The sequence below is a fragment of the Pygocentrus nattereri genome, chromosome 10, assembly GCF_015220715.1.
Source record: "Pygocentrus nattereri isolate fPygNat1 chromosome 10, fPygNat1.pri, whole genome shotgun sequence".
NCBI classification, from domain to species: domain Eukaryota; kingdom Metazoa; phylum Chordata; class Actinopteri; order Characiformes; family Serrasalmidae; genus Pygocentrus; species Pygocentrus nattereri.
In genome coordinates, this window is record NC_051220.1 from 88352 (window position 1) to 112500 (window position 24149).

The 24149-nt window shown below is 41.7% G+C and overlaps 1 protein-coding gene across 5 annotated transcripts in view; it reads right to left on the reverse strand.

The window, feature by feature from the left end:
- Nucleotides 1-24149, reverse strand: part of lpin1 (lipin 1) — a 43691-nt gene that overhangs the window by 9626 nt on the left and 9916 nt on the right. For 3 of the 5 annotated variants that reach the window (XM_037541929.1, XM_037541930.1, XM_037541931.1), the window contains exons 2-15: nt 19717-19917; nt 18632-18727; nt 11826-12130; nt 10165-10257; nt 9216-9314; nt 8811-8940; nt 8157-8469; nt 6153-6246; nt 5363-5544; nt 5175-5268; nt 5018-5087; nt 3041-3118; nt 2267-2359; nt 38-93 (exon numbers count right to left, since the gene is read on the reverse strand). In XM_037541929.1, the coding sequence (XP_037397826.1) occupies nt 38-93; nt 2267-2359; nt 3041-3118; nt 5018-5087; nt 5175-5268; nt 5363-5544; nt 6153-6246; nt 8157-8469; nt 8811-8940; nt 9216-9314; nt 10165-10257; nt 11826-12130; nt 18632-18727; nt 19717-19917 (1904 nt within the window). Of the gene's footprint in view, nt 1-37; nt 94-2266; nt 2360-3040; nt 3119-5017; nt 5088-5174; nt 5269-5362; nt 5545-6152; nt 6247-8156; nt 8470-8810; nt 8941-9215; nt 9315-10164; nt 10258-11825; nt 12131-18631; nt 18728-19716; nt 19918-21281; nt 21300-24149 lie in introns of those variants that run through there. The other 2 variants (XM_037541932.1, XM_017720314.2) reach the window with 2 other exon arrangements.

Here is a 24149-nt window from a genome sequence, read left to right on the forward strand (position 1 = left end):
CTGTTTTGCTTCTAGAATGTTCAGGTGAAGTTTTTACCTGCTGCTTGTTATCATCGCTTGCTCTCCACTCTCCACTTGATCTGCTGCAGATTCCTGGTGCAGAAACAAAGACAGTAACTCATCCGAATGCTTTCAATCTGCTGCCGAAGCGTTCCTGTGTGTTGAGATTCTATGAACAACACCAGGAGTGAGAAAAGCCTTTATCAGTTGAAGAAATGTCCAAAGGAAGTATAATCTTTGGGTCATCTGGTATCAAATATCTCAAATATAGGGCTGTCACTACTGATTATGTAGGCAGGCAAAAGTCACTGTACTAATCAAAGATTATGAGAAGAGAGTTTTGTCTTTTAATGGCATCACATGATCAGACACATGAACTAATGAGTCAACTTCAATTAGGGGTGTCAAACTCAAACACTCAAAGGGCCATGTTAAAAAATCTCAACACACCGGTGGGTCAGAGAATAAACATGATTCAACTCTTTTTTTAAAAAATCATTTTGATATGAACCAAACTTGCCACTGTTTGGTCAAAATACAAATAAAGGAACTTGTATCAGACTTTTAAATGTTGCATGAACACTTGAGCTGCTCAAAAACCATTTTAAATAAAAATAAACTGTTAATATAAAACATTTGGCTACATTAGTTACAGATACCAGTTAAACCTCTTTAGATGTACAGAGGAGGGAGGTTTTTAAAACTTGCCTATTTGCTTGAACACCTGCCATCGTTCCTCTTTGTGATGTAACTGCTGTCCCATATTGTCCCAGCTTGCTTTAGGGGGAGTGATGCCAGAGCGCGCATTACATAGCAGGGAAGGCTGGTTGTAGTGCAGCTCACTGTGAAATAGGCTAATATTTGCAGAAGCTAAAATTATTTCAGGCCCAGTGTTTGACACCTGGGCTTTAAAGGACTTTTTAAAAATATAAAACATTATGTAGGAAAAAAATGCACATAACTGAAAGAGTCTCTGAGGCTCTTACAGGTGTCTTACAGCAAGAGTGGCCTTGAGTTCCATCACCTCGATGAAGCCACTGCTGTAGATTCCTTTTTTCTAGCAAACTAACTTATAGCCACAAATGGCATGTTTGAAAAACACTGCAAGAATTTCTTACAGGGTTCATGCCCTTTGATAAATGGGTTGAGTGAAGTGAATCCAAAATCCCTCTAAGAGCAATTTCATTCTGATTCATACACTTTTACAGAAACGTAGCAAGGTAGCAAAGTACAGGTGTGCGTTAAAGCTAACACAGCTCGCTATGCTGACTTGTTCAGCGCTGCTGAAGTGCGACTCTTTTAGAGGGACTGAAAACATTGGGAGCTAAGCTTCGGTGATAATGTCAACGGAGACAAACCATCTGCAGAATTATCATAATAAACAAATAAAAATAATATAATTGTTTCCCAGATTCAATTATGAAGTACCACATGTGCTTTGACTTTTCCTGGTAGTAATATAAGTAACATATAATTATCAACTTAGCAGGCAACACTGTTAACATCCAGTGGCTCTCTGCATTCACTGGGTTGGACATACTGTACGAATTGCTTTCTGTCTCCAGATGATTAAAAATCTACATTGCAGTCTTTTCCAGGGATTAAATTTTGTGCCTTTCACTGGAATAAAACTGTATCTTAGAAACATCTTAAATCTATCAAAGATACCATTTTGCTATATTTAAGATGTTTACATCTTACAATATTCTTACAATATTCAGAAATTTGGTGGGCGTGTTTGGGGATGCTGGTCAACACGGGCGTCTGGTGATGATGTAAAAGAACTGACTGTTGTCCTCCAAGTGGACCGAGGTGCCCACTGACACTGCATTAGCGGCAGCTTGAAAAGATGCGGTGGTTCCTTACGTTACTCGGAGGAAGCATGTGCTAACGTGCTTGTACCTAGCGCTGGTAGCATCATGTGACTAGTGGTGACCAAGCTAACGGCTGCAACTAGGCATGATAAATTGGGGTGAAAATTGTGGAAAAATGCCAAAAAAGAATATAATTTGCACATTATTGGCACTTATTTAAAATAGTCAATATTCAACAATATTAGGCTAATGTCATTCACTGGACTCAGTCAGATACCAGTCTATTCAATTCAATTCCAAAGTCAAACTTTCCTTGCTGAACTTTAGGGGAAATTACCAGGTGGAGAAGCTAAAATGTGCATGTAAGTTTGCCAGCTGTTTACTGCAGAAGGTAGTCTGATTAATCATAAGAGCTCTACTCAAATATTCAATAGAAAGAAGTGGCAGCTCACCGATTTGGAGCTGCTGTTCCTCCCACGCCATGAGAACCACCAGCGTCCTCCTTTCTTGGGCATCTTCTCCTTCATGATGTCCTCCACCGCAGCCTGGAGCAAATGCACAGAGGACCTGATGCTCAAACTCAAAACTGAATGAGTGTGGATGGTGGTGACTGTAGAAAGTCATGCAGTGGCTAAATCTCTCTCTCTTCCACTCACTCTCTCACTCACTCACTCACTCACTCACTTTCTCACTCACTCACTTTCTCACTCACTCTCTCACTCTCTCACTCACTCTAATTCTATCACTCACTCACTCTCTCACTCACTCTCTCACTCACTCACTCACTCACTCACTCTCTCACTCTCTCACTCACTCACTCTAATTCTATCACTCACTCACTCTCTCACTCACTCACTCACTCACTCACTCACTCACTCACTCGCACTCACTCACTAACTCACTCTCTCACTCACTCTAATTCTATCACTCACTCACTTTCTCACTCACTCTCTCACTCTCTCACTCACTCTAATTCTATCACTCACTCACTCTCTCACTCACTCTCTCACTCACTCACTCACTCACTCTCTCACTCTCTCACTCACTCACTCACTCACTCACTCTCTCACTCTCTCACTCACTCTCTCACTCTAATTCTATCACTCACTCACTCTCTCACTCACTCACTCACTCACTCACTCGCACTCACTCACTAACTCACTCTCTCACTCACTCTAATTCTATCACTCACTCATAGACACAACAACTTTAAATGGAGGACGTACAGGACTGGAACCAAACACGCTAGGAAAACAGTAAGTGAAGAATCCGAAAGCAGAGTAAACGTAACTCAGGCAAGAGTACTTAGAACAGTGCCGAATGGGATGGGATGAAGGAGAGAAAATAAATGGAAATAAAGAAAAAAGAAGAAGAAAGAAAACAGGGAGGGAAGAGACAAGTTTACTCAGGTTTTCAGGGTTGTAAACACTTGGGGGGCACATGAGAGCTTGGGTCTGTATGAGGAGTTTAAAAGCAACAAAATATTGAGAATAATATTTACTTGTATTTGTAGGTATTTATATGTATTTTCTTCTTCTTTGGTTTACATATTAATGAAGAAGGCAATGCTGGGCCTGTAGCAGCTGCAGCAAATCAAAAATGCAGGAGAAGCAGTTGTTTTTTGGCTAATGATAAACACTGATATAGGAAGCAGCCAAAACACAGCACACAGTCTGGCGTGATTAGAGTATAAACTGCGTGAAAATAAAAACTGCAAACATGAAAACAGGCTATGCTCTGAGGTGCATCTTGTGCGCAAACCACAAGGTGGCGTAGCATTCCACACTATACACATCTGATGCCCTTTATGTACCTAAAAGATGCAGCATATTGTTTTGAAAGGATGACTGTATACGTTCTTACAGTGAAAGGAGGTGATCAAATGCTTCAAATCAAAGCAACAGTTCTATATCAGCAATTAATACTAAAATATATTTTTCCAAAACATAGTTTCTTGCATTTCCAGTCTAATCTAATCAAATTTATTTGTAGCTCTTTTTACAACTGATGGTGTCACAAAGCAGCTTCACAGAATTCCAGAAAAGACAGAGTTTTAACAGGAACATAAAACCCTCAGGCGAGCAAGCCAGGGGCAACGGTGGCAAGGAGAACCTCCCTCAGAGCTGAGGAAGAAACCTTGGGAGGAACCAAAACGGCCTTTAGGTACAAATTATTCCAGCTTCAGGAAAAATAACATAAACACACACACACACACACACACATAAAAATATATATAATATTTTTAAAGCATTTATCGTGTCATTTCTTTTTCCAGGCCTTCAGTTTTAGAAACTTTAAATATATCCATCCATCCATCCATTTTCTAAGCCGCTTCTGCGTCAGGGACGCAGGGGGATGCTGGAGCCTATCCCAGCAGTAACTTTAAATATAGTTTTAGAAAATTTAAACTAATCAGTCTGTAAGACTTTACTCCACATCTTACCTGTTCAGTTTTGGTGTTTGACTAGTTTTTAACAGCTAAACGTCCTTTTGGACTCTTAGCGTTGATTTGTCTTCTAATCGTCTCAGAAATACCTCATTTAGTTAAGGGGCTGATAGTGTGTACAGAAGACTGGATAAATAAAACACTGATAAATTTGACATTATACCTCACGTTGGAGGCCTTTGTGTGATTTTCTGATAAATATATTAATTCCTGCACTTTCCTGAGACTGAAGATGGAATAACTTGTCTCCAGTTTTTGTACAGTACTGCATATAAAACCCTACACCAGTGTTTCTTAGTCCTGCTGTCGTGGGGGGGCAGTCATGCTGGGGGAACCAGCCCTGTGACCGGAAGGTTGCTGGTTTGATCCCCTCAGCTGACAGTCCATGACTGAAGTGCCCTTGAGCAAGACACCCAATCCCCAGTTGCTCCCTGAACGCTCCGGGCAAGTGTGCTCACTGCCCCCTAGTGTGTGTGTTCACTAGTGTGCATGTATGTGGGTGTTTCACTGCACGGATGGGTTGCAAACACAGTGACAAATGGTTCTAAACTCTATTCTAATTTCTGCTCTTGGGGACACAGAGTACTGCAGTTTCAGCAAATTTCTGCATTAACATCAACCCTCTCATCAACTTATCACTCATTTCATGAGCTGAATTGGCCGTTTAGAAGCAGAAACAGTTAAACTGTGAATTAACATTGATTAAAGTAATCCAAGTAATATTGTATATGTGGTAAAATGGCTATGCAGTGTTTACCTTTGGCAGGGGTTTCTGGAACACCTGCATAGCCAGCAAGAGAGGAGCAGCTGTACTCCAATTGTAATACCTCAAAGATTCAAACAGAAAAATTTATAATTAAACAGAACATTCAGAAACAAACTAATCTAATCTAATCCAGTAAAATTTCACTTACTTTGTTCCAATCTTTACAACAAGGTTAGGGTCATCTATAATGGATGGATTATCAGCAAACTCCTGATAAGAAATCGCTCTCTCCTGAAATTCCTCTGTAGAAAGAAAATACAGGCATTGTGCTCAAACAACAGCTTCTCTCTTTGCAGAAGAAAAGCAGTAAAAAACAGTCAGAAATCTCCGGTTTACCTCTAGTTATCTCCTGGTTCTCTGTTAGACCTCCACACAGAGAAATGGCAATATTAGGCAGGTCTCCTAATTGGTCAGAAAAGCTGTCCACGCCACTGTCCATGCCGCTGCTGCCCACTGACTGAGGTGACTGATTGGCACTCCTAAACTCTGCTAATCCTCTAAATGCATTCGCACCATCACTACAAACCAGAAGACCGTGTATTAGACCTGTTACTGTGTTCAGCATGTTTGCAGCCACGCTAGAATTAAAGTTGATCTATTGGAGTTGATCAGGTAAATAACGAGGTAACAGAGTCAGGCCAGTAAAAACAGAAGGAACTGAGTTCGCCTTCAGCGCTAATTACATCCTGTTTAAAGAGCGAGAAGGATGTTTTATTCAGATTCAGATTCAGATTCCTTTATTGATCCCAGGGGGAAATGCAGTTGTTACAGTTGCAGCCATTTATGTAAAAATAAACACTTTACTAATAATTTAAGACAATATAGAGAAATTTACAGTATGTACACCAGATTTAAGTACTTATGAATATAGTAAGGTGGCGGTGATTGTGATAGTAATATGAAACATCAGGTATAAAGCAGTTCAATTATTTAAATTATTTAAATTAGTTAGTGTCTCTCTGAGTTTTTGCACACACAGTTGTTATTATTGCACATATGAACAGTTTGGTATTGAGTTTTGTGAATCACACACTGAGGGAGGAGTTATAGAGTTTGATGGCCACAGGTAAGAATGACCTCCTGTGGCGCTCTGTGGTGCATTTTGGTAGAGTGAGTAAGTATCTACCTCTTGGGAAAGTAGAGAGCTGCTACTTCTGGCTCCAGCTCTGTAAGATCATCCAGATAAACCCCGTCTGATCCAAGGTGACGACTTCTCTTATCTAAAAATGAGGAATAATGTCATTAACCTTCCTAATAAGACTAGAGTAGGGGTGTCCAACTGCTTTCTACTGGACCACAATTTGGTGCTGCTGCAGTGTCAAACCCACCGGACCAAATGAAAAAACAATGTCATAAAAAACTCTGATTTAGACTTTAACAAGGTGTGAAAACAGCCTGAGTTTCAAACTATCGTTTTCCTAAATTCGGCTGCCCCACCAACAAATGCTAAGCACTGTCGGTGAGTTGAACAGTGAGTGCTGGAGGAGTGATAAGGCTGATCTCTGCAGCTCAATTAGCGGAAAAACCAACCCACGCTGCCCTCACCCACCTGGAGAGTAAGGATTCTTACGTCCGTAGGCTCTTTGTGGACTTCACATCTGCCTTTAACACCATGATTCCCCAGACCCTGGCTTACAAATTCCACACACTCGGGCTGAGCACCTCTCTCTGCAATTGGGTCCTGGACTTCCTGACTAACAGTCCACAGTCTGTGAGGATCCATAACATCTCCTCCTCCTCCTTCTCCACCATCATCCTCAGCACCGGCTCCCCTCAGGGCTGTGTGCTGAGCCCCCTCCTGTTTACACTGCTCACATATGACTGCTCAGCCGTCCATCCAGCCTGTCATATGGTAAAGTGTGCGGACGACACGGCAGCGGCTGGATGCATCACGAATAGTGATGAGTCTGGCTATAGGCAGGAGGTGGAACACCTGGAGAGTTGGTGCAGTGAGAACAATCTCTGCATCAACGTGAAGAAGACAAAGGAGATGATTGTGGATTTCAGAAGGGGCAACACCATCCCTCCCCTCCCCCCACACATCGGAGGTTCTGCAGTGGAAGTGGTCTCCAGCTACAGGTACTTGGGCGTACACCTCAGTAACAACCTCACCTGGAGTAATAACACCTCCAGCCTGATCAGGAAGGCACATCAGCGCCTCTACTTCCTCAGAAGGCTGAGGCGTGCTGGACTCGGGAGCTCAGTCCTCACCTCATTCTACAGATGTGTGGTGGAGAGCGTTCTGTGCTCCAGCGTCACCGTGTGGCACGGAAGCTGCTCTGTGGCAGAGAGGAAAGCTCTGCAGAGGGAGGTGATGGCTGCACAGAGGACTGTTGGAGTCAGCCTCCCCACACCTCCAAATGCAGGAAAAGGGCCACTGGCCATCCAGCACACACACTCTTCATCCGCTCCCCTCAGGTAGGAGGCTGCGGAGGATTAAGAGTAAAACTACCAGACTGAGGAACGGCTTCTTCCCTGAAGCCGTGAGACTCTTAAACTCCAGTTAGACGTCACTGCAACGGCACTTCATGTCCACTTATTCATCTCTGCTGCTGGACTGAATCAGTGCCTCCACTATATCACCCCTCCACTATATTACCCCTCCACTGTATCACCCCTCCACTATATCACCCCTACACTATATCACCCCTCCACTATATCACCCCTCCACTATATCACCCCTACACTATATCACCCCTCCACTATATCACCCCTCCACTATATCACCCCTACATGTCACTCTATACACGTCACTTTATACATCACCAGTATTAAGATGTACACCTTCTACCTCTCTACCTCTGGATTTGTGGTGTGTTTTCCTGCACAAAAGAAAAGAATACCTGCTGATCTGTTGATTTTCACACTTTTAATAGAAGCCACTGGATAATTCCTGATTTCTGTCAGTAAATGTGAAAAACCTATATTTATATGTGTTTTTTGAAATCAACCAGACCTGGCAGAAAAACGCTGGTATATACCTGGAACTGAAACTTGCTAAATTAATAAGATTGTGGGCTAATTATCTAAAATGTTGCTATTGCTAGCTAGCTTAAGCTCCTAAAACACTGAGAGTGAGTACAGATCTTAGCTTGGTCACATCACAACTAATAGCCTCATAAATCCCTACCTTTTCTCTTTGATGGAGAGTCAGTTTTGCTGAGGGTCTGAATCCCAGGGCTGTGTGGTTCATCTTCCGGGTCACTGATGAGGCGAGCAGCTGCACCAATGACCTCCACCTCCTCGTAAGGAGAAGGCACTGGGGCCGCTGCTGCCTCTCCAGCCCTGAGGTCAGGCACATTCAGGCTGAGTGCTGAAGGACTTTCATTCAGGGGCTCCACCATCCCATCTCCAGTGATGGCCCGGAAGTGTGTGCTTTCTGACATGGGGATTGACATTGGAGTCACAACCAGGGGCTCAGTCACAGGCTGCTTTATCAAAGGCTGTGGAGAGAGATAGGAGGTTTGACCATGAGAAGACCTACAATGGTCAAAAATACGAATTATATTTTATAAATACTAAATATAATTCATAAAATGTGATGACCATTTAGTGTGGCTGTACCTATTAATTTAGGACTGTTACTTTTTATTCATCACACAGGCAATATCTGTTTTTAGGGAAAGTGTTCCTGCAGGCTGTTGACTCTTTGAATTTTTGTTTAATCATACTAACCTTACTTTAGTGACTATTAGAGCCAGGCCTTCAGTGCAGGCCATCATTTAAAAACCAATAAATAACAGGGCAGCATGACTGCCACTTAACCGAATGCTCGTCCGTGTACCTTGGCAGCATGAGGAAGCTCTCCCCAGGCCCATAGCATCTCAGGGTTCTCTGGCTTCCCCCTGGCCATCTGTTTGAATAGCAGTTCTGAGTCACTCTTGGGGGAAGAAGGTAAGGAGCCATTTCCTGGGCTTGGAAAGGTGTCAGGCAGAGAGAGGATGAGGGATTATAAAGAACAGAACTACCTTAAAGTTGCAGTAAGAAAGGGCTGTTCAGGTACAGGCCAGGGATATTCAGTTCCAGTCCAGGAGGGCAAATTGATTTCCTTATCAATCTGGTTCGGCTGGCTAACTGCCAGATTTAGAAGGTACGTTTAAGTGGATAAATGACCAAACTTTGCTGGAAGCTGGTCCTCCAGGCCTGGGACCTGAATAGCCCTGGTGTGGGATCCAGACAGATTAGGTACCTCATCGTGGATGGAAATGCTGACGTTTGTTGGGGGCAAGAGATGGACAGCCCTTCATTAGCTGGTATGGGCAGAGTATGTGTCTGCTCCATCCTTGTGCTGTGAATGAAAAAAATTTTCATTACAAACTAACCAGCGAACTAAGATAAATCATTGTTGAGAGCCACAGTATAATCTCATTTGCATAATGTTATCCAGCTCCAGTGGAACTTAAAGGGACGGTATGATTTTTCAAAATTTCCTCATAGTTAAAACTACATTATATGGTCAAAAAGACACCATCACACTTAATTGAGCTTGTTGGACACCCCGTTCCAAGCCAATGGGCATTAATGTGATTTGCCCCGCCTCACAGGGCAGACATTTCACAAACTGGCATGTGGTAAAGGTGGCATCCCATGATAGTGCCATGTTAAAGAGCTCTTCAGCGCAACCCTCTAATGCCAGTGTGTGTCTACGGAGGCTGCACAGCTAAGCGCTTTTACAGACCTGTTAGCAATGGGTGTTGCTGAAACACCTGAACTCAATAATTAGGAGGTGTTTTTTTAAATACTTTTGGACATACAGTTAATGTAAATTAAGTCATTTAGTTTGGCATGATGTCAAATGGGTCGTTGGAAAGAAGCTCAAGTTTGTTTTTGTTTTTTCAATTATGGTGATATTAACACAAATAAAGCCAATTTTATTTGCAATTATAAAATACTCAGTCACCCACGCGTTTTTATATGTAAATAGTAAATAATGGTAAAAAATTTATCATGAACTATGTTGCTTCATGACAGTCTACATGTATCTCCCCACCAAGAGTGTATTAAAAATATATTTTAGGCCAAAAGCTCATCTCAATATTCAAATTTCTGACTTCAGACTCTTAACAGCTGAACTATTTAGACATTTTTAGTAACGTTACTCCTCTTGTTAGTTTGTTTAGTAGGTCAGTACGTAATACCTTTGCATGTGTGTCCAGTCTTCATCACACTGTGAGTATACTGTGCATTGACCACCACTGGCCTGCTTAGTGTCAGGGTCATGTGATATAGTTCTGTGAACATGTACACAAAGAGTAAATCAAAACTCAAGAATTACAGACAGCTAAAAACCCTTGGCCTGCAGTGCAACCTTTTAACAGAGTCTTTCCTCCAGAGAAATAGTGCATTGCAAGGTTTCTAAAGAGCAAACATGTGGAATTCATACAAGCTGCCTCTTCTCTGAGGCACAGAGTTGGCATTCATTCCCAGAGGACTCCTTTATTTGGGCTGAGAACAGTGAAACCATGGCTTCATGTTTTATTTCTTTACTGGTACCTGGGCAACCCATTCTGTGCAGAGTAATGTGAGGATAAGCGAATTGTGTTCACCATGTAACAATACTCACTGACTGCTTTTCTCAGGGAATGAGGAAAAATAGCCTGCTTTGCAGTGAGTCAGGCTCATACTGCGAGTTGCTTTTCGCACGACTGTATGTGCAGAGAATAATTTGATTGCTAAGAATCACAAAGGGTTCCCCTTGAGCTGCAGTTGGAACTGGCATGGTTGCACAGATTTTGTGCAAAAAAATTGGGAGGCGTGTTTCAGCCTCTTGTTTACTTTAGCAGTAGATCCTCTCTCTCTTGCTCTCCCTGTCTCACATATACACACACCCACTGAGTGTGTGAGAGAGTGAACAAAGAGGCAAAGACATTAACAGACAAACGTGTCCGTCTGTAACAGCTTTATGTAAAAAAAAACATGATGCGGCAAACAAAGCCGAATTTAATTATAATCTGGCAAGAAATCAAAAGCTCACTATGTTTCATGCCCTGTCACGTCTTGTGGAGGGATTCCAGGTGATCTTTCTTCAGTCAACAGTAAAAAGGGAAAATCTGTCCTAGTGCTGCAAACTGACATCTAGTCCAGCAGGAAATCACTAGATCTCCAAAGCTCAGCTTGCACAGATGTTGATTGTATATTAGTGAGTTCTTGGCAGCTCTGCACTGTCCTCAACTGTCCTCACCTGCCCTGCTGCTCTTTTACTGTTCAAACTAAGCAATAATGTACATTTAGACAAATTATGGTTATTGTCACTATTGTCTGCAGAATAATAACAATAAACAATCATCATTATTCAAATTCAGCTACAAAATATGACGTGAGCGTTACAGCGTTGCATTTCGCCTGATAGTAATACAATTAACACGTAGTTCCCAACTGGGCTAGTTTCTAATATTACTGAAACATTGTTGTCCTCCTCGTCTGATTAATTATTTGTCATATGATTAAATTCTCTGATGATTTGAAAACTAAAGTTATGAGTGCAGTGAGATGCTTGGCTTCCACCTGGTGACATTAGCTGTCTTCCATCCTTCCGTCCTCCTGCATTCGCCAGCTTAAAAAGAATGAAAGATTCTGACCCCAAAAACCCTCTAACGCAACTGTAGCTCCTCTGATCTTGAACATCAGAGAGGAGGTTTTCTGAGTCTTTAAACTAGAAAATCAAGTCTGTAGGGCATGATTAAGCATTTTTACAACCGCAGTGGTAATATTTTTCATTTTTCATCACAGTATCTTCATGCTGTCAAACAGAGCACAGGGTATTATTGTGAACCCCACCCTCTTCAATCCTCACACCAACCTGCTAGCTGTGGTTTCTGCATCTTCATCAGAACTCATATCGATAGGGAACATGTCCTCATCCTCATCTGACGACTCCCCATTGTCCTCTCGCTTCACACTGTCCAGTTTGGACTTTCTTCTCCTCTTCCTCCGCTTCTTTGTTACACTGTTGTCTCCAGAGGTCTGCAAGGGGCCCAGGGAGTGGATGGAGGTCCCACTTACAGCCTCGGACAGACGAGACACTCCTTTTCCTACCTGGGATTCCATCAAAGCTGAGCCATCAGTCATTATGGGGGATGTTGCCAGGTAAGGCGGCAACATCTCCTGTGGAGAGGATTGTAACATAGCCTGAAATATAGAAGTGCTCTATGACAGTTTATATAACATCTGAGATGCCTGTATGACTGCACATGTTCTTGTTGCATAAACTATGATTCATATTAGATCAACATCATGAACACCCAACAAAACTACCATACATACAAGGTCAAGACCGCTGTGTCAAGTTCAGGACAGTTGAGAGAACGAGCGAAAACCACATCTAAAGGGAGTTGAGAACCAAGTCCAAGTGAGTGTGAGACAGGGTCAAGATCGAGACCCTGGCTGAGCTGAACTAGTGTTATTGCTACTAGTCCAAATTTCCAAAATTATCTTTCCATACCGTTTACCAGAGTCATTTAGTAGTGCGTTTACACCTACAGATTATATTTCCTATAGTTTGAATGAAATGATTATAATGAAATGAAACTATGTCAGGAATTGACGGTCCTGGCCAAAATAAGAAGGTATTTTTCTGAAGATATGAAGTTTTTTTCCACAAAATATAACGGTACGTACAACAATAACTCTAAAGCAAGCTAAAATCATAATAAAGTATAGTACAGTGCAAAAGCCAGAGACCACCTTCATCTAATTTCTAGTCACAATAGCAATTAATTAAGGACATCACCTGCAGTCCTTTCACAAACACTAATTTGTTTAAGTTTAAAAAAGTAGAAATATAATCGTCTAAGTCAATTTTCAGTACAGCTACTATTGGGTGCAAGACTATTAAAGTAAAAATAAGACAGGTCAGAGTACAGATACTACCAGGTCTAAGGTTAGCCCTGAGTAGAAATACTAAATATCTGGTCCAATACAAATATTATCAGATCTAAGAGAGGTCCAAGTACAAATACTATCCAGTCCAAGACAAATACTACAAATACTGCGTCTTGAGCCTTGACTCGAGTTCTACAGCAATACACATACAAACACCTGAAGCTTTATCTCATCACTCACCGTGTCGGGTTATTTCCACTGGCGCAGCGCTTTGACGTTTGAGTCCTGCATGTTTCATTATAACTGGGCCGGTGCAGGTGCCCTACTAAACTACTGCCACCGTCCATGAGCTACTGCTGTGGTGAAGTATGTCAGAGAATGGGACAGTAGTGAGGGACATGAAAATACTATGACAGTGATTTTCAGTTTTTCATGTCATCCACTGCCAGCTCAAGAGACTCAGCCCCATCTTCCTCATCAGAACAAACAGGAAATTATAAACACTAACCGTCTGCTGAGCTGCTCAGGAGGGTAGAACAGAGGTTAATCTGGATCTCCAGATTATCATCAACAACAGAGGCTAACACAACAGGATCTGCTGGAGAGGAAATTCCTTGCCTGTTTTTTTGCAAGGGGCACTGGAAGAGCTATATTTAGGTCAGGATTAAATGACTGTCCATTTGATAGGGGGCAGAGGCCAGGAGAGCACAGCATTGATCTGAAATCCAGATGTAGGCTGATTTAATCTGAATGCCTTCTCCAAATGAAAGTGACTTTCTGAAAATCTTTTGCACTGGCAAATGCGCCAGCCTCCCACTGGCCTCCAGCTTCCAGTGAAAAGAAAAAGGGTGTGAAGCACCAGGACTGCTTTCTGTTATTAGAGATTATTAAGTCTAATCTGAGGCTGAACTATACTATACAATACAGTAAGGTGCCATTTGAAGGACAGTTAGTATCTGGGAAATGGGCGATTCGCTCAGAACTCAGAAGTAATGAAACAGTAGCAACAGTCGTCTCAGCGCTGTTATACAGTGCAGTATGATGAAGTACTCAGTCTCATGTAGAAAGGCCTGCATGATGGAGACCTGCCCACCACACATCTATCAAGCCTTATTTCAGAAAACTGCCGAATTGGATCCCACTTGAAAAACTGACACTTTCATCTTGCCACAACAGCTGTGATGAACCGTTCATGAGTCCTAAAACAACTAACGTAGTTCTGATCCTAGTTTTTAAGGCTCTAAATGACACAGACTGTCTGTCTGTTCATGTTCCTGCACGTAATCTTAGATCTGCAGATTCTGACCTTCTGCAAAAACCGTCCACAAAACACAGAAAACGTGGAGAGACTCTTTCAGCTATTCTGCTTCTAAACTGCGGAGCTCAGTTCAGCTTTTATTAGACAGTCAAGCTCAGCTCACTCGTTTAAGAAACATTTGAAATTGCCTCTCTTTAACTCAGTATTCAGTTAAAGTTCTAATTTACATTTACATTTACAGCATTTGGCTGACGCTCTTATCCAGAGCGACTTACAATGTGATCAATTTATACAGGTAGGTGAAGGCAGTGTTAGGAGTCTTGCCCAAGGACTCTTATTGATATAGTGTAGGGTGTTTTACCCAGGCAGGGGACTGAACCCCAGTCTACAGGGTAGAAGGCAGAGGTGTTACCCACTACACTAACCAACCACTATATACCCACTACACTATACCAACCACTATATACCCACTACACTAACCAACCACTATATACCCACTACACTAACCAACCACTATATACCCACTACACTATACAACCACAATATACCCACTACACTATACAACCACAATATACCCACTACACTAACCAACCACTATATACCCACTACACTAACCAACCACTATATACCCACTACACTAACCAACTACTATATACCCACTACACTATACAACCACAATATACCCACTACACTAACCAACCACTATATACCCACTACACTAACCAACCACTATATACCCACTACACTATACAACCACAATATACCCACTACACTAACCAACCACTATATACCCACTACACTACACCAACCACTATATACCCACTACACTAACCAACCACTATATACCCACTACACTACACCAACCGCTATATACCCACTACACTATACCAACCACTATATACCCACTACACTACACCAACCGCTATATACCCACTACACTATACCAACCACTATATACCCACTACACTAACCAACCACTATATACCCACTACACTAACCAAGCACTATATACCCACTACACTAACCTACCGCTATATACCCACTACACTAACCAATCACTATATACCCACTACACTATACCAACCACTATATACCCACTACACTACACCAACCGCTATATACCCACTACACTAACCAACCACTATATACCCACTACACTACACCAACCGCTATATACCCACTACACTATACCAACCACTATATACCCACTACACTACACCAACCGCTATATACCCACTACACTATACCAACCACTATATACCCACTACACTAACCAACCACTATATACCCACTACACTAACCAAGCACTATATACCCACTACACTAACCTACCGCTATATACCCACTACACTAACCAATCACTATATACCCACTACACTATACCAACCACTATATACCCACTACACTAACCAACCACTATATACCCACTACACTAACCAAGCACTATATACCCACTACACTAACCTACCGCTATATACCCACTACACTAACCAATCACTATATACCCACTACACTATACCAACCACTATATACACACTACACTAACCAACCACTATATACCCACTACACTAACCAAGCACTATATACCCACTACACTAACCTACCGCTATATACCCACTACACTAACCAATCACTATATACCCACTACACTATACCAACCACTATATACCCACTACACTACACCAACCGCTATATACCCACTACACTATACCAACCACTATATACCCACTACACTAACCAACCACTATATACCCACTACACTAACCAAGCACTATATACCCACTACACTAACCTACCGCTATATACCCACTACACTAACCAATCACTATATACCCACTACACTATACCAACCACTATATACCCACTACACTACACCAACCGCTATATACCCACTACACTAACCAACCACTATATACCCACTACACTACACCAACCACTATATACCCACTACACTACACCAACCACTATATACCCACTACACTATACCAACCACTATATACCCACTACACTAACCAACCACTATATACCCACTACACTAACCAACCACTATATACCCACTACACTATACCAACCACTATATACCCACTACACTATACCAACCACTATATACCCACTACACTAACCAACCACTATATACCCACTACACTACACCAACCGCTATATACCCACTACACTACACCAACCACTATATACCCACTACACTACACCAACCACTATATACCCACTACACTATACCAACCACTATATACCCACTACACTAACCAACCACTATATACCCACTACACTAACCAACCACTATATACCCACTACACTATACCAACCACTATATACCCACTACACTATACCAACCACTATATACCCACTACACTAACCAACCACTATATACCCACTACACTACACCAACCGCTATATACCCACTACACTATACCAACCACTATATACCCACTACACTATACCAACCACTATATACCCACTACACTAACCAACCACTATATACCCACTACACTACACCAACCACTATATACCCACTACACTATACCAACCACTATATACCCACTACACTACACCAACCGCTATATACCCACTACACTATACCAACCACTATATACCCACTACACTAACCAACCACTATATACCCACTACACTAACCAAGCACTATATACCCACTACACTAACCTACCGCTATATACCCACTACACTAACCAATCACTATATACCCACTACACTATACCAACCACTATATACACACTACACTACACCAACCACTATATACCCACTACACTAACCAACCTTCTCATCGGTATTTCGTTATGAATTCATGTCATTGTCTGTCTATTGCTATAAAACATTATTACCTGTTTATAAACACTCTGAGCTGCCACTAAAATGAAAAGTGCTCTATAAATATTTATATGTGATGCATAATAATAATAATACATATATTATTATTTGACTAGAGCGGGGCCCAAACTTTGCATTAAGGGGAATAAGCTCAGGATGTGCTGTGAGACTCCTATTTGAGGTGCTTTATGAACTGAAAGCCTGTCTGTGCTGGTGATCTGTTTCTGCTTGCTTGATTAGGTGAAGCAGTGTCTTCAGCAGCTTCACGCTGCCAGGCCTCAGCAGTGATATATGGGAAAAGTGCATGAGTTGCCCACTCTTCAATGTGCAAATGCACAGTACTGCACAAAAGTCAGAGACTTTCTTAATTCTTCATTTAATTTACAGTCAAAATGGCCATTCAGTAAAAGTTACTCAATTTTCAGCAGATAAACATGAAAACAACACAGAAGCTTCAACAACTAAACATAAAATCAATCTTGTCAGTATTTAATGTGTCCATCCTTTTCCTTTATTACAGCATCCATTCTTTTCAAAAGACCTGCTTTCAGTCAATCGAAGAAATCGGTGCGGATAATTTTCCACAAATACAAAGTTTTTTTACAATCCACATCAATCCAAACCCATTCAGTAAAGCTGAGGCCTGGACTCTGGGGTGGTCAGTCACTGTTCTGAGGACACCAGCAGCTTCTTTTTTTGCAAATGTTATTCTTTTCTCTGTAACATCTACAATGTCTTTCAGACCCACAGTGCTGAGTGGTCTCCTCACAGTGGAAGGATGGACAGAAACACCTGTGGATGTTTTCAGATCTGAAGCAGCTTGATGTTCTCCTCTCTCTCAGAGATCGAATGTTTAACCAGTAAAAATCAGGACTTCTTACATACTAAGGCTTATTATTCAGCTCCTGAATAACAGACTTTAATACAAACTGGCTGAGCTATACATATCTAATAAAATAATAATTATAATACGTGTATAATAACTTTGGCCCCACCAGTTTTACTTTTAATCATTTTAATAAACTCTGGTTTTAGAAACTCTTTTTTTTCTTGCTTATGTATTATATTTTTTTATTTTTCCTTCTGTGTTGACTCTGTTGACTGGAAATGAAACAAACAATATGTGTGGCTTTTTCGCAGATCTGCACATTATCACTTCTCCAAAAGGTTCTGCATCATGTTCTTTTAAAGATGGAAAGACACTGAATGGGATAACTGAAGCATCTGTTTCTTCAGATTCTTAAGCAGAGTCTCTCCTTCCTTTAAACAGGAGGCTCAGCACATAAAAGCTTCTACTTTCTTATTACTCCTTTAGCTTTCTTAGCACTGCAGCCTTCCACACAAACACTAATCAAGTGTCTCTGGGTTTCCTGGCTGTCATGACTATAAAGAACACGAAACCAAGAGAAACAGGGAACATACTGGTTTGTCTTTCCCAGAAGGAGCTTCACCCTCAGGAGGGAGATTATGTTCATATCCCAGCAGCTAAACCTGGATAACCGATGCTGTGATGACCTGATTTTGCCTTAACACTGGTCAGCTTTTTGGCCAGGACCAAAGGGCCAAGCACGGGGGCACAAAGATTCAGGATACAGGAATGCCTCCACCACTAGATTGTTTCCAGTAAACAAGGGTCGCGTTTCACGTCATGCCGCCTGAGGAGACGTGTGAGTGTGAGTGCTCACCATATCGCTCTCAGTCTCCGTCACAAAGAAGGCTTCGCCGTTCTCTCCCAGTTTCATGTGCAGGCTGACGGGCTCCCCGTTAATCTCTATGTCAACCTGAGCAATGAGGCAAAGTGCATTAACTTCATACATCACTGTTCAAAATGCTCTTAACAATATAGAGTCAGTTTGGTTGGGATAAATAATTTCAGTTACTCCTGTTCACTTTATACCTTTCAAATAATTCGCTTAAAGCTAGGAAACCTTTAGATGTGTGCAGAATGATGAGCAGAGCTGTAGATGATTCTAATATGAGAAACTCTATAACATCGATAACAACGTCTCACAAAAATGATCAAATCTGGAGGTAGAAAACTTGACTTCCTAATGCTTTGTTTATATTTTTATACTCCTCTATTTGTCTTAACGGCAGGTTTTCATCTACATAATAATTTGACTGTTTTTTTTTCAGACAATTGTTAAAAGCACATATTGAGAATCTTGCAGCTGTGCAACTCCTGCACTAGTATAGCTAATAAATATATAACTGAACTATACTCACTACTGTGTAAGCGCTTTTGCAGAACCTTACAGACTTTGATTAACCACCAAGGTCAAAGTCGTGCAGTTCCTAAACAGCCAGGATGCACTGAGTAAAATTAAACATGAATTTTATACCCTGAAACACCCACCAGCCAAAAATGAACACGCTTCCAAACAAAAAGTCAAAGTGAACTTTTTGGTGTTTTTTTTAGTTTTGCTTTGTTTTATGGAGCACAAACAAATTTCAGATTTGCTATATAAAATAAATTTGCTGCAAAGTAAAATGTCAAAGCAATAATACTGTCTGCACAATTTTACTGACGCAATCTTCCATTTTGGCTCTCAAGCTTCTTTTATACATCCTTCAGATGCAGCAGTTGCTCTATTGCAGTGGTTCTCGCTCCTGGTTCTAGAGTAGCCCTGCCTGCGCGAGTTAGACGTTCTCCTGCTCCAAACTCACCTGATGCAGCTGAGGAATGAACAAGCTCTTCCTGAGCTGAACTTGTGATTTATGACATACTGAAGCTTGTGACGCTACAAATATGTCATGAAAGAGATCTTACCACTTTCTCCCGGGAGCGCAGGACCCCCATCTTGCCAAAGCGGACATGGAAGGGTGAACACTGCAGGGAACCGTCAGGTTGACGCACCACAATGACATCGATACAGCCTGACAGGGTGGCAGGGTTCAGGCCTCTATACAGCTCCTTCACCTGCACGAACACCTGACCCGCCAGCTGCCCCACGTAGTTCATGGTCTGACTCTGAGAGACAGAGAGGAGGAAGAACTTTAGCATTTCTTGGTGCTGCACAGAGCAGGTCAGCATAGATCAGGAGGGGCTTCAGGCTCTCTGAAGGGCTGGTTTTCATGATGTAAATGAAGTCGTAACCGAGATTACAGAAGATTTCGGACTGTATCCTTTAACGGGACACTGCTCCTAACTGTTGTATTGTAAACTATGGCTTCTCTTGGGTTCGTGTGCTTAAAGGAAGACTTGGAGTTACTTCTCCTCAAAGGACTCGACTGGTTGATTTCACTGTCAGTTGGCGGTCAGTCTGACACGTTAGGCCCTCGATCTCATTATTGAAGGCCTAAACAAGAGCAGAGTGGCTCGGCTTTGTCTGCGGTATTGAGCTGAATTCTGATTCTGATTTTCCTTTAAGCTTTTTAAGATTTTAACCCTTGTGTTTTTAACCAAACTCCCTAAAAATGAAGCTAGCTTCATTTTTTCTAACTGAAAAAATATTTTTTAGTTCCCAGAAATCGTTAGACCTTCTCTGAACTGCTATCACAGAGTATATTAAAACGGCCATCATGGAAAACAAACCGAGTGTGATGTAGTACGTAAATGTTACTACAGTTTCAAAACGCACGGGTCGCTCCCTCAGTCCAGCGCAAACTAAACATGCAAAAAAAGACCACTCTGTACTCTGACCTGTCACCAAATCCAACATATTCACACATATCCAGTTACAGCAGTCACACCATGAAGTTACAAGGCGTGTTTCAACCTGGCACAGCCATTCAGAACAGAGCTAATTTACATGGTCTTACAGGGGATTTAAGACACTCCCATTGTTGAGATGTGAATAAAGTCATTCAGACTGGTTTGATGCAAAATGAGGTATTTTGAAAATATGTACTTTGTAACAGCTATTGTGAGGTAATTTTTAGAGGCATTAAAATGTATTTAATTGATTAAATTATACAGAAAGGCACAGTTACAAAAACAGTTTCACTCATTCTGAGGGGAAATAAGAGGTTTGTAAAATGGTCAAGTACAAAATGCACAACATGGTACATAAAACTATGCAAACATTACAATAAGGTAAAAAAAACAACAAAATGTAGGAGATGGTCCCTTTAACAATCACCCCAAGCTGAATACGCTCGGCCGACAGCTCAGCCCATTACAACCAGCCCCCATTTGGACCCCAGACAAAAAGAAAGCAGCCAAAGGTTACGGGCTGGAATTCAATAACAAATTATTTAGCAATCAAACGCATTGAATCATTTCATTGTTACGTTGTGACATTTGTCCCCAAAGCCTGGGGCTGTTTGCTGGGGCTGTTTGCTGGGGCTGTTTGCTGGGGCTGAAGGAGGTGGAGCCAGTTTATTAGCACTCACTGAGTTTGTTAGGATGAGCTAACGAGGTTGTAATTAGTGAGGCTTTAAAAGCCCAAAGGGTGTTCCGTTCAGTAGGCAGGGATGCTCGATTGTTCTCTTTCCACAAAAAAGGTCTGAATAAGATAAACAGAACATCAAAGAAGGTTCTGAGGATGAGAAACGTGATGAAAAAGTGTGTGTAAGTAAAGGTGTATTGTAAGATGATTGTGAGCAGGTTTATGCACCCAAAGCTGAAAAGGGAAATTAAAGAGAAAACAACACTTGAAAACACTGTATTATTACTAGTGCTGACAAACATCCTGTCTATCTGACAACATCTTTGCCTTTGGAGGTTTCAGATCATTTTAACCCCTATAATTGTTACATCCAAAGCCTCAGTGGTCAGTAGTTGATTTCTACAGTAATTCCTGGCGTTTGCTATAGTGTTCCAGCTTGTTATTAGGGCAATACTTGGTGGCATTTAGTTAGGTGGTGCTAAGATGTTGCTAAATTACTTCTTTGTTATTCCAGGTAGTTGTTAAAGTGTTGCTATGCTGTTGCTCTGGTATCCCAGGCGGTTGCTAAGGTAGTGTTTTCTTCTTTGAACTTTGAACAAAAGCTGTAGTAAAACTATATTCGACTGGTCAAAAAAGCACAAGCAATGAATCTGGGAAATCACAATCCTGCACAATTTCATGGTTCTAGCTCAAAAGCTGTTGCAAATAATAAGAAGAAGAAATGAAGAACAGTAAATCGCCTTTTCAAGCCATCTTAATCATTAAAAGGTGGGATAATGTGTGAAGCCTATCTTGAATTTGGGAAGTGCCTCTGTAATACACTATATACCAAAAGTCTATTTATCGATATTGACTTTATTGAGTTCCCTTTAGTAGCCAAAGTAGATGAATTCACTAATTAGAAAGAGTGTCTACAAACCTTTGGAAATATACTGTATCTGTATTATGAATCAGTCTTCAGTGCACAACAAGAGAGGACCTCACCAAAAAGACATTCATTTCCGTGCAGCTGAGTAATGCACAAGTTTCAAATGAAGTTCTGAGCAGACTTCGCTCAGACGGGGTCCAGTAAACTCTTGGCCCATCAGAGGAAAAGGCTGAATGTGATTGCGAAGCATCAGCTCTACCCCTAGACATGGTGCTCTCTGAAAAACTGCTGAAAGAGGGGATTACAAAATCACAGAACCACAGCCTGCCAAGGATGGAGTACTGCCAGGGCTCAACCAGTAATGACCTCTCAGACACTGGACAGACAGAGGAGAGCGGTCAGCTACTCTCCCTACAGTGCAGGATTAAAAATGCTCTTAAATGCTAATATTAATGATGAATTTGGGCAACAAAAAGCCTGTACTGGCCTGTCTGAGCCAGTCTGATAAATGAATGTTCACCACAGATCATGATGCACGAAGAGGAGCTTTACCACAATAAGATCCTTACAAGAAGTAATTCTTTAGCTATTCTGCCTAAATCTGTAAAAAAAAGGAAAGCATACTGAATACTGAAATCATATTGGTATCAGCAGATAATGGCAGGTTACTTCATAAAAACATGGTTTAGATTTGACTAATATTTCAAACCAATATTTGATTGTGTATTTAACGTATTCTAGAAAAGCAGAAGGTTTGGGGGATGCTGGGATATTGTGCTAAAATATTCTGCATTTCATTCCTTTTACTGCATGTGTATCACTCCAGAAATGAACGCTACATTTCTCTTTACTGCTAAAATTATAGAAATGTGTGTGTGTGTGTGTGTGTGTGTGTGTGTGTGTGTGTGTGTGTGTGTGTGTATATATATAGGCATCAGCCCAAAGTTAAGGTGCATCCTTAACAGCAAACAGGACCCATATGTAGGCCCACCCCTCACCTCCTCACTCTAAATAACGCACTATAATTCACAGTAAATACTGTATAGTAAGAGGTGCTTAATCACTACCCTGGTTTACAGGATCCAAACTCCTGTACGTTCACTTCATGCATACCTAGGCCCAGTTTCTCCTCCCAGCTCCAAACCATAAGTGAAAAAACGAGTTGATTGAAATTATTTATATGGCAATTAATCGTCAAGTAAAAGGTTGAGCAGCTCTGACAGCCTGCTGTCATCTGTACACGGCTGCAGCCCAGCAGTTCAGGGACGCAGAGCCGAGCGGGTAGTGAGCTGTTAAGGGCCGCTGAAGTCGCTGTCCTGACTGACTGGACATCATCAGGAAGGGAACGTAACTGGGCCTTCATTAGGATTTAATGCAGAGCAGTTTGTGAAGCACTGAAGGAAAATCACTGTAGTTCTTATAATCATTTTTATACGCTGGACTACAGCTTCTATTCTGTCTGCTCCAACCCAGTTTATTAAATCTCACATGAAGCCAAACATTGTGATGAATGTCATGCATCATAAAAATGGACCGAAGCATCACAGCAGAATATTTCTACCATGTTGCCACCTCTAACCCGAGCTGTGTGGTTCCTGTGTTCATCCATGCCCACCAGAGACCACTGCCAAAAACAACGACATAAATACAAGCTGGAACCTCCTCAGCTAAACAAACGCGCCTTTATCAGCAGAGGACGCCTCTCAGAACGCAGTGTTTCCTCTAAGCCATGGGGGTCGCTGCCCTTTGGAGAGAAACCTGTCAGCACACAACATTCAACCAGCTCTTCTGACTGACCACTCAGCACAAATCAACACCACAATCAACAGCATCACCTCGAAATTCAAACGGCCGAGCACCAACCCAGTGTGACTGGGGCGAGCCTCCACCGCGGGGGTGCAGGGGCTGATGTAAATAAACAGGGTGGATCGTTCAAAGCGCATATAAATAAGCATCCACAGCTTAAAGCTGAGCAATGCAGCTAAATGGCTGAGACTGGGCTGT